Raw genomic sequence first — 10,865 nt, forward strand, 5'->3', positions numbered from 1 at the left:
CCGCTACTCTGCCCTGGTGAGGCCGCATCTGGAGCACTGCATCCATTTCTGGGCTCCCCAGTTCAAGAAAGAGAGGGATCTGCTGGAAAGGCTCCAGCAAAGGGCGACGAAGATGATTAGGGGATTGGAACATCTCTCTTATGAGGAAAGGCTTAGGGACTTGTGTCTCTTTAGTCTACAGAAAAGAAGACTGAGGGGGGATCTTATTAACGCATACAAATACTTAAAAGGAGAGTGCCAGGGGGATGGGAGCAGTCTTTTTTCAGCGGTGCCCATTGATAGGACAAGAGGTAAGGGGCACAAACTTGAACATAGGAAGTTCCATCTTAACATGAGGAGGAACTTCTTTACTTTGAGGGTGGCAGAGCACTGGCACAGGCTGCCCAGAGTGGTTGTGGAGTCTCTCACTCTGGAGACATTCAGACCCCGCCTGGACGCTGTCCTGTGCAACGTGCTGTAGGTGACCCTGCTCTGGCGGGGGGGTTGGACTAGGTGATCTCCAGAGGTCCCTTCCAACCCTGAGCATTCTGTGATTCTGTGATCTCAGTCTTTTAGTGCTGTTGGAACATATTCAGACTTTAGTAACATCCAGATTTTATCTGGATTTTTTAATTTCTATTTTTTTCTGAGCACTATTTTGTGGTAACATTCATTACATTTGTGTGATTTGCAATGGTTAGACTATAACATTTTGTAAGTAATGTTCCCCTCTTTGTTGAAGAATAAAGTTGACGATTACCATTTGTGGCAGAAATAAGGGAATATATGATTTATGTTTATGCATACTCATGTTGTGCAAAAAAAATATTCCGTGCCCAGTCAATAAGTCACAGTGCATTAATGATGAAATTCTGGTGATCTTTAAGCACAGGTCAGACAGATGTCCAGGAAACATCTTTCCTATCATTCTCTTATCCCTGCTTTTCAGTAGCTGGGACTTTAAATTTGCAAGACAGTCAGCTGCAGCCCAAAGGTGAACAATTTGTATCTGACTCTGCATGCTGCAACTGCCTTTCCACAAGCTGGCAAGTATTCTTTTCTCCTGTTGTTTTAACTTGGTTTCCTCTCTCTCTTACCCTAGAGGAAATGATTGTTCCTCAGAGCGCTAACTTGAAAACTTAATATGAAACCTAATCTTTGAAGGAAAGGCTAACAGTATTGTGAAGCAATGTTGCAATCATTATTTAACTATCTTCATCTACAGGTTTTCCATTTATTAGGTATGTGATGATTAAGAAAATTTGGTAGGATGATCCTCCATCACCTGAAATCAATTTTACCAACTTGGTATAATCAAAACATTTCCAGTGCAAAGTTAAATTAAATGCCATGGACATAATCCAGTAGAGTTTGCTCTCACCTTTATTTCATATATGTGATTCTAATAGCTTAAAGTGCTTATGTCTGTTTTTATTTTCCTCTTTTCAGGAAGAACACAGTTTAAAGTGGTAATTAAGGCACTTTCTCCAAAAGAAGTCCCCAGAATTTACACCCCTCGCCCTTTGGATAGAAATGATGGCACGTTTCTTATGCGGTATCGGATGTATGGGAGTGTCAGAACAGGGTTAAAAATTGAGATACTTTATGGTGATCAGCATGTTGCTCAATCTCCTTATATTTTGAAAGGTAAGGGTATTTTTTTGATTTAAGGTAATGTATGATGGTAGCTACAGAAATGCTATGGACTAATTTACTGCTAGAGGAGGACCTGGGAAATTAGAGGTTGGTTTGCCCTTGTTCATGTACTCTCCTCACAAAGGTTCTCCTTATATAGAGGAGTAAGCGGTGACAATCTCTATACGTTGCTAAATTACAGGACATAGATGCATAAGCATGTAGATTATGGCCTCTGACATTAAGGTGATGTGTCTGGACATCTCCTCTTCCCTCTTGCATAAGGAAATTGATCTCTTCAGATTTGGAAGGGACAAAGAGAGCAATGCTTGTACTTTTACTGTTTTCAAGCAGGTATTCACTTAACCATTGTGTTATTTTTATCTAAAATAGAAAATATTACCCACAAAAGCAAGGAATTTGTGTTGTTCCCAACACTTTATAATTCAAATGCCTGGGATTTCTAAAAAACGTGATCCTTCATAACAACAGAGAGAGTATTTCTTTAACCAGACAATATTTAACTTTGTTTCCATCAGCAGAGTTTAATTCACTGCAGGTCTATACTATGGAAGAACTATTTAAAAGCAGGGAAAACAAGGCAAATTATTCTCTTATTCCAGATCTCCTTCTTTACCTTCCTTCTCTTGCTCTCAAATGGACAGCTGTTTAGCAAAGGAAAAGATAATATTAAGGTACATCTCTGGAGAGTCTGGTTTCAGTTCACCACTACTTCTTCTAACCAGAATTTGGTCATCAGGTTTTCTTGATAAAATTTCCTAAATACAAACTTAGAAATATCTTCAAACTGAAGTGAAACTGTCCTGAGTCCTCAAAATAGTAATATGCCTTTTTTTTGCTGGTGCATATTTGCTAGCAGCCATGAAACTATGACACAGGACAGAACCTGTTTTGATTAGAAGTCCATGAAATAAGGGTTTTTTTTCACACTCTACACAGGTCTTGCTTATACCTAAGCTCTCTGCTTCAAAAGGACAGAACAAAAGGACAGAAAGAGTAGTTGATTATACATAAAAGAAAACACCTTATGCCAGAGGTAAAGACTACTGTATCAAAGTTTTGAATTAGGCTAAAATTGAAACTGTAATACCTGAGCTTTGGTAGTTATGGACAGTTAGAACAATTCTGAATACCCTATGTGGTTGGCAGGTAGCTCAATAATGGAGCTTCATTTTGCAGATTAATTTTACCCTGATAAAAAAATCTAGTATTTTGACTTCTGAAGAGAAGAATGTTGCTGTTTTCTCAGTTACACTCCTAAACCCCAGATATGTCATAGGGTAGATGATTTCCCAGGAAAACTTTAGAAAACTTGGAATCACAGAATAGTAGGGGTTGGAAAGGACCTCTGGAGATTATCTAGTCCACCCCCCCGCCAAAGCAGGTTCACCTGGAGCAGGTTGCACAGGACTGCATCCAGGTGGGTTTTGAATATCTCCAGAGAAGGAGACTCCAAAACCTCTCTGGGCAGTCTGTGCCAGGTCTCTGCCACCCTCAAAGTAAAGAAGTTTTTCCTCATGTTGAATAAAAAATGTCAAGCCACTGTAATGTCTACATTTATATGCCCATGTGTTCAGGGAATTATGAACTATGTAGAATCACAAATACAGACTCTGAGTGCTTTGTTTTCTGCAGGACCAGTTTATCATGAATATTGTGACTGTCCGGAAGAAGACCCTGAGATCTGGCAGAACATTATGTCTTGTCCATCCCAAGAACCACAGATTACAAAGGACTTCATTTCTTTTCCCACCATTGACCTTCAGCGAATGCTTAAGGAAATCCCAACAAAGTTCAGTCAAACAAGAGGTGCTATTGTTCACTACACTATTCTCAATAATCACATCTACCGCCGCTCCTTAGGGAAGTACACAGACTTCAAAATGTTCTCTGACGAAATGTTCCTGTCACTGGCAAGAAAGGTAACAGTTTCAATCATTTAAGACTATTAAGTCATGTTCTAATATGGCAATACTGCATTTGTTGTTGTACCTTCAGATTTATAATTCTTGAATTAAGATTTGACTTTTTTTTTTTTTCATCAAGATGACAGTGTGTCTTAGGGATAATGTGTAGGGGCTGAGCTCGACAGTGATGACATTGCTAGGAAAGCTGCAGGGCTAAGGCCTGACTCTGCGAGCCTTGTCCTGGCCTCTGTGAGTGTCCCTTGCATACTTGCTTGCAGGGCAGAAACTTGAAATTCATACCTTAATCTCAGCTAAATCTATTAATAATCTAGTAGGTTTATTGATTCTGCATGACATAAGAGCTGGGGAATATATGTAAGAGTGACAAACAGCTTTTATGTTTGTGTCATTATCCTTTCTTGGGTATACATTTAGGTTCGTCTTCCTGATGTGGAGTTTTATCTTAATGTTGGAGATTGGCCAGTTGAGTATCGGAAAGCTAATGATACACCTGGTCCCATACCTTTCATTTCGTGGTGTGGCTCTGTGGATTCAAGAGATATAGTCCTTCCAACGTATGATGTAACCCACTCGACTCTTGAAACCCTACGTGGAGTCACAAATGATCTCCTTTCTATTCAAGGAAATACAGGTAAATTATACATCATGGGTTTAAAAAAAGAATTTGTAGATGCCATCAAAGAAGGAAGTTGCATTCAAATAATATGTTAAAGTCTTTAGTTCACAAGTGCCTTAGGAGGTCTCTTGATACAATGGGGTTAGTCTGTACAGACTGTAAACACTTTCAGTGCTGCTACTAAGCAAGTGTTTAATAAGGATTTAGAGCCAAGAGTTAAGCAGTCCAGTTTACAATAATGGTGACTTTTAACTTAAAGGTATCCAGAAGATAGCTACTGTGACCTGTCAAAATTAAAAGGCCTTTCTCCTCAGTGAGGGACTTGAGTATGTTCCTTCTAATCAAGCAGCAATCCTTTTCCTGACAGCAATGTGACCCAATGTTCTGTTTACATAAAAATGAATTTGAATCCTGAAAGAAGGAAACTAGTGCTATGTTGCAGCCTCTTTCAATTGGGAAAATATTATCTGTATAAAAAAATACCTCAGAATGGGATCTTCTGAATTGTTTTTCTAGCTTTGAAGGAAGAGTCAGTTTTACTGACAGGTGTCTTCCCCCCCAGGCAATTAATGAATACTTAGGGATCAGACAAACGGCATGAACAATACCTAAGGAGTAGAACTTGAGTGAGGAGGTACTTCTTTTTATTTAATTAGTTCACAGTTTCTCTTTTCTTTTTTAGTTTTTAAATTAAGTATTTTAATTAAATTATCAGTTTGAAGCACTCTCTGTTCACTGATGCAGTACAGCTTCTTTTCCAATTAGGACACAGTAAAAGCCCGCTCCGCTTTAGCAGGTCCTTTAAGGAAATTCCAGCAGAAGGATGAGGAAGGACATATTGAATGTTTTTAAAAGGGAACAGTACACAGAGATGAAGTTTTTCAGGCTCTGGCTAAGTATCTTGAGGACACAGTAGCCATTTTTTTTTCCTTTTTAAGTCATCATTAAGTGATTCCTGAAAAACCTAACTAAATTGCTGGGAAACAGAAGTGGATTTTACTAAAGAAATTTTGGTTATTGTGGCAGGCTTTATGGATGGAGTATTACTTTAATTATAAGTATTTTACTTACATAATTTGATTATAATCCCTTATGTAGTTTTCAAGGTATTTTAAGTTATTTAAATATAAAACTGTTGAGTGGAAAAGCAATTATCTACTTTTCCTTTTATATGTGGCTCGGTTTCTAATCCCCAAATTCAAGCCAGAACTGGGAGTTAAAACCCTGTGATTAATAAGTGATTATGGATTCATGAGAAATCAAGCCTGTTTTACCACGTCTCTGAGTGTAATGCCACTGTCATAGCAAGTTCCTTGTTTGCACTAAACATATCACGAACGTTTCCTTACTGTTTGCTTTTATCTCATCACTCAACACTCATAGGCCCATTCTGGGAAAACAAAACTGAGCAAGCCTTATTTAGAGGTCGAGACAGCCGAGAAGAACGTCTCCATCTTGTCAAGTTATCCAAGGAAAATCCAGAACTACTAGATGCTGGAATAACAGGATATTTCTTCTTCAGAGAAAAAGAAAAAGAGCTGGGAAAGGTCCCACTGATGGGCTTCTTTGACTTCTTTAAGGTAGCAGGGAAATTACAGTCTTGGATTAATTTTGCTGTCAAGTTCTTACCAATTGAAAAGACAAGGCTTACTGTTGTTAATTCCATTCAGTAAACAGAACAGTTATGCTACACTGGGAACACGGGTCCATTCGGGGTAGATAGACCACCTGTAATCAAAGTCATAGTGTGACACACTTCTAAAGAAAGCTACTATCCTTCTTTTGTGGAGTCCCTTAGAGAGAGTTCTTGGAGATTTTTATTTTTCCTTAATAGATTAAGAAATCTGATTTCTCACCATCAGGGTTTCTTTTATTTGGGGTAAATATGAAAACAATGGACACAACTTGTGTCTGTTGCAAGTACGTTACAGATGTCAGAGTCCTTGTAGTAACAAGTTAGAAAAATAGATGGGTGTTTTTCTTGCACTTTAACACGCTAATTCCACTGCAACAGAGGTATAAAAAGTAAAAGGGACAGTCTGTTCTGGAGAATATATCAGAAATGCTGTAACAAGCCAAAAGCATGTGCCAGAACAGTACATTCATGGTTACTTTTTGTATAATGTTTCAGTTTATTCTACATAATAATATAGTTTTAAATCAGAATAAATTTACTCTTTTTTTATTTAAGTATAGATTAGTTTTATTTCCTTCCCAGCTCTACCCCTTGCTCTGTCCCAGGGCACTTTAATACAATACCCATCAGGCAGTTCATGCGACACAAAGTTTAATGACTGTCAATCTTGGATTGAAAACAAATCCCTTTTCCATTATGTTATCCAGAACACCATGAAACTACACCAACTAAACACTAAAACAGGTTTGAAGATGAGAATTAATAAATACAATTATGTCTTGCCTGTTAAAATAATCTTTTATACAGTCAGTGTTCAGACTGAAAACATTTCACCTTTTTTTCCTCTATCTTCATATTGTAGTACAAATACCAAGTGAACGTAGATGGGACTGTAGCAGCTTACAGGTTTCCGTACCTCTTGCTGGGTGACAGCCTTGTGTTGAAGCAAGATTCCCAGTACTATGAACACTTTTATATTGGATTAAAACCTTGGAAACATTATGTTCCAGTTAAAAGAAACTTAGAGGACTTGCTAGAGAAAATAAAATGGGCTAAGGTAAGTTCCATTACTAATTCAAGTTAAAAGTGATAAACAAACATGTAAACAGTTTATCTTAATACTCTCTTCTTTTTGGATTTCCACATACCTATTTTGCATCAACTCTATTGAGATCCTGGGATAAAGGAAGTACATTTTGTTAGTGTAAGATGAGAAGGCCTTAATTCAAGTAATCACCTGTATTCAGGGAAATACTTAAGAAGTCATTTTCGGTATGTGCAGAAGTGTTTCATGAGTCAGAGCCTTAGTATACTGACTAATGCAGGTAATTGTCAAAGAAACGCCCAGAATCCTAGATACTGCTTCATTAATTCTATCACTTTTTTTAGGTCCTGACTAGAAGTCACTGTATGTTCTGTTTGAATGTACAAAAAAAATGCTGCTCTGTAACATGCTTAGAATGAGAGGCTGGAATTCTGTAACCAAACAAAATGATAAAATTGTGTGATTGAAAGCACCATTTGTGCTCTAAGTTTAGCTATTCAGTTAAAAAGCATAGAGAAATTTCTGTTCTGAGAGTACTTTAGTTTTTTGTAAATAATCAAATGAGAATACTAAAAGCTTTGAAATGCAGACCTACAAAACTTAAGAGTAAGTACATAAATTCAAGCAGAGTTATTTTTAAAAGGAAGACATTGAATTAAATTGCATAGGAGAGGACAATAGCTGTGGCTTTGTCTTCTGTAGAACTGTGCAGGAGATGTCAAACCTGATTCTGAAGAGACTTGTGGCTTAGACAAAACAGTAGAGCAGTAACCAACTGAGTTTTCAAAATTGTACAATTATCCATGAAAGTTGTTATTGATAGCCCTAAGGTACCAGTTGTAACCATAAAAGCAATCCAGTATGTTAAAAAAATCTGCAATTCAAAGAGTGCCTTTGCAGTCTACCATTAATTGCACGTAAGGTTGCAGATTTGAATAGCCCCTTTAATAAAACTTCTAATGCCACCCAGGCTTTGAATAACTCACTGATTGCTCTATTATTCATTCATTTTGTCCCAATTTTCCAGGAAAATGATGAAGAAGCAAGAAAAATTGCTAAAGAAGGACAATTAATGGCAAGAGAATTACTTCAGCCTCACAGGTTTTACTGCTACTATTACCAAGTGCTCCAGGTTAGTACAATAGATCACTTTCCCCCAACTACTACTGCTACCGATGCTACAAATTTCATATTCAGTCCTTACTTACATCTATAGCAGACACAGTTCATATTATTCAAGATCACTGTGAAGAGCTTTGCTAAAACTTGCTTCATCATTGAAGAGGCAGTCTAACATAATAGTTGGTTTACAGAATCAGATATTTTAAAAATTTTTTGCCCCCATCCCCACAGTCAAACCTGTTTTCAGTGTCACCTGGTATGTGGTTTCTAATAGACTTACACAACTATCTGTACACAACTTTCTTCCTTTTTCCCTTCATACTTATCCCTCATGAGCTATTCCGCTGTATTACAAAACAGTGAATACATGGAAAAGAAATTCCAGAAGTATGGCTAGTAGAGTGGTAAGGGGTGAAGCAGGCCACATAGTCACTGCTTCCCTAGGAGATGCAAATCTCTAGTGAAAGAAGTTTCTGTTCCCTGAAAGTACTAATTTCTTTTTCCTGTTTTGCCATGCAGAGTTAGATCTCAGCTTCAGCAGCCACAGGTTGACACAAAGTTTGGGATTGTTCAGTGTACAAAAATGACAGCATTATCTGCATAAAGTGGTCAGAAGCACAAATAATGACAATATTCAAACTACCATTAATAATAAGACAGGGGAAAACATTAAAGGAGGTTTTGAGAGGCAATGTAGCTTATTAGTAGGTGTGTTATAAAGACACCTTGTAAATAGGTTGTAAACAATGACATAAGGAGCCTGAATAAAGGCAAGCTTGTGAGTGGAAGGGAGGAGGAAAATTCTGTTTCATGAATTATATGTTGGTGCTTATAGCATTCTTAAATGTTGTTTACATATTTCAGAAATATGCCAAGCGCCAAGCCAGCAAACCTGAAATACGGGATGGAATGGAACTTGTACCTCAACCTGATGACAGAGACTCAGTGTGCAGTTGCCACAGGAAAAAGCCTTTAAGGGAAGATCTATAACTGTACCGGATGGAGAAAATCACCCACTTACAATGCAAGAATTTGAACAGGAATTAAGCTGTGAAATCTAAGACATTTATGCACTAGCAAACATTCTTAGTTATGTATTATTCTTGTATTTACATATCCTTTTTCACACTGACTCTGATCTACAACAACGCTGGTTCCCACAATTTTGCCTCCATGGCCACCACCAGACAGATACCAAGCCCGGAACGGGGAGCGTCTAGGGGATTTGTTTGATGTACTGCATCGTCAGGAAGAAGAGTGCAGTGCTGCTCATGTTCCAGCTGGGACCTAGTTACCAAAGTTTTATGAGGAACCAGTCATCCACAAAAGATCTTCCATGAGTCAGTGCAATTTATTCTTAAGGAGCATTTGCAACATACTAAAACAGTGTTATGATTTCTTCATAAAGTTTACCTCAGTGTTAGATTGTTCCTTGTATACAAAACAATTTTCAAACTAGAGAAAGAAAATGAATATTTGAGATTTACAGATATCAAATCCAGTGTTGCTTTGAGATTTTGTTGTGGTCTATGGCAGATAACAGAATAGAGAACATGATATAGTATTTATCAATATCAGAGGAAAAGGGAGAGGAGGGGGAGAGATCAGAATAATATTTTTATAAGCACCATAGCTGCGAATCACCAAAATTAAATGCTGCTTTAAAGCAGACTGTAGCTATCACAATCACAGTGCTTTGAGTGCCAAGACACCACTGTGAAGACCTGTTCCCTGCCAATGACCATGTCTGTGACTATAGGTACAGATCCACAAAAGGACTTAGGAACTGCAGGTGAGGACAGGTGAAATACTGGGGTCTTAGTTCAGCAATACAGTCTGCAGTATTCTAGGCTACTTGAATATTCACACATCTGAAATTTGTTAGTAGAGCTTTAGACTGCCTAGGTTTTACTTCTGTGTAGAGCTAAGGATGCCACCATCTTTTTCACTTGAGTTTATGAACTACTGTGCCTGAGTCCTCAGAGGGATCTTAAGCCATTTTCTGAATTTAGATCATACCTGACCTTATGCTGAGATCAGACAGCAGATCAGACTTCATTGTCTTGGTTCATACATATGACAGAAAAAAATATGCTGCGCTTTCTATGTAATAGTCTAAGGGTTAGAGACCATACTAAACAATTTGGAAGCCAGTAGTCCTTCTTGGTTTGAACAAAAGCCATTTTTCCAGAGAGTGCCTTAGCTCCAGACTGGTGAAGAGGTCTTCAGATCTTCCACTGAAGTTGTGCAGCCATGAAGGTGACAATACAAAATTCATGGGGCCAGAAGGAGCTGGTCATACCATTGCAATAACGTGTGCCTTTGGGTGGAGCAGAGGAATAATCCTAGTCCTGGCTCCCAATGCCTCTGTTGATTTTTACCCAGGTTTGTCTGCTTCAAAATGCATAAACAATCCTGGAAAGAGACACCAAGACCAACGCCCACAAGCACCCATTTCTGCCCTCTGCATTTTCATCTTAGCTAATGTCACCAGCCTGAGCAACTTTCTACTCAGCTATACTCAGATAATGTCTTTCATGGATACCAAATTCACCCTATGCAAAAAGGAATGGAAACACCTTAAGATTGTGGACTCATCCAATAGCTTAGGTGTGCAAAGTTTAGTGCTCTACAACTCAGGCAGGCTTCATTCTTGGTTCTACACTGCAAGCTACTCTCATAAAATATATGAAACAAAATTTCTGCACTAGAACAGGAAGAAAGACTAGATTTTTCAGTATGCTAAATATGCAAAGAACTTCAGGTTTCTAAAGACGTTAATGCAACTGTCTGTCAGTCACTTAGTACATTATGCCAGTTAAGAAAAGACCTGGAATGTGTTGCTCCACCCATCATCTTCTTTGTTCTGATTCTAACACTAAT

At 38.1% G+C, this 10,865-nt stretch overlaps 1 protein-coding gene across 1 annotated transcript in view; it reads left to right on the forward strand.

Moving 5' to 3' along the window:
- The window catches only part of KDELC2 (KDEL (Lys-Asp-Glu-Leu) containing 2), a 19,148-nt gene extending 9,674 nt beyond the window's left edge, over window positions 1-9,474 (forward strand). The window contains exons 2-8 of the mRNA XM_009890922.1: window positions 1,429-1,626; window positions 3,271-3,557; window positions 3,978-4,194; window positions 5,563-5,759; window positions 6,678-6,872; window positions 7,888-7,992; window positions 8,847-9,474. Coding sequence (XP_009889224.1) covers window positions 1,429-1,626; window positions 3,271-3,557; window positions 3,978-4,194; window positions 5,563-5,759; window positions 6,678-6,872; window positions 7,888-7,992; window positions 8,847-8,972 — 1,325 coding nt within the window. The 3' untranslated portion in view covers window positions 8,973-9,474. The remainder of the gene's footprint in view (window positions 1-1,428; window positions 1,627-3,270; window positions 3,558-3,977; window positions 4,195-5,562; window positions 5,760-6,677; window positions 6,873-7,887; window positions 7,993-8,846) is intronic.
- The last annotated feature ends 1,391 nt before the right edge of the window (window positions 9,475-10,865 follow it).

Source organism: Charadrius vociferus, unplaced genomic scaffold, assembly GCF_000708025.1.
Source record: "Charadrius vociferus isolate BGI_N301 unplaced genomic scaffold, ASM70802v2 scaffold118, whole genome shotgun sequence".
Lineage (NCBI taxonomy): Eukaryota > Metazoa > Chordata > Aves > Charadriiformes > Charadriidae > Charadrius > Charadrius vociferus.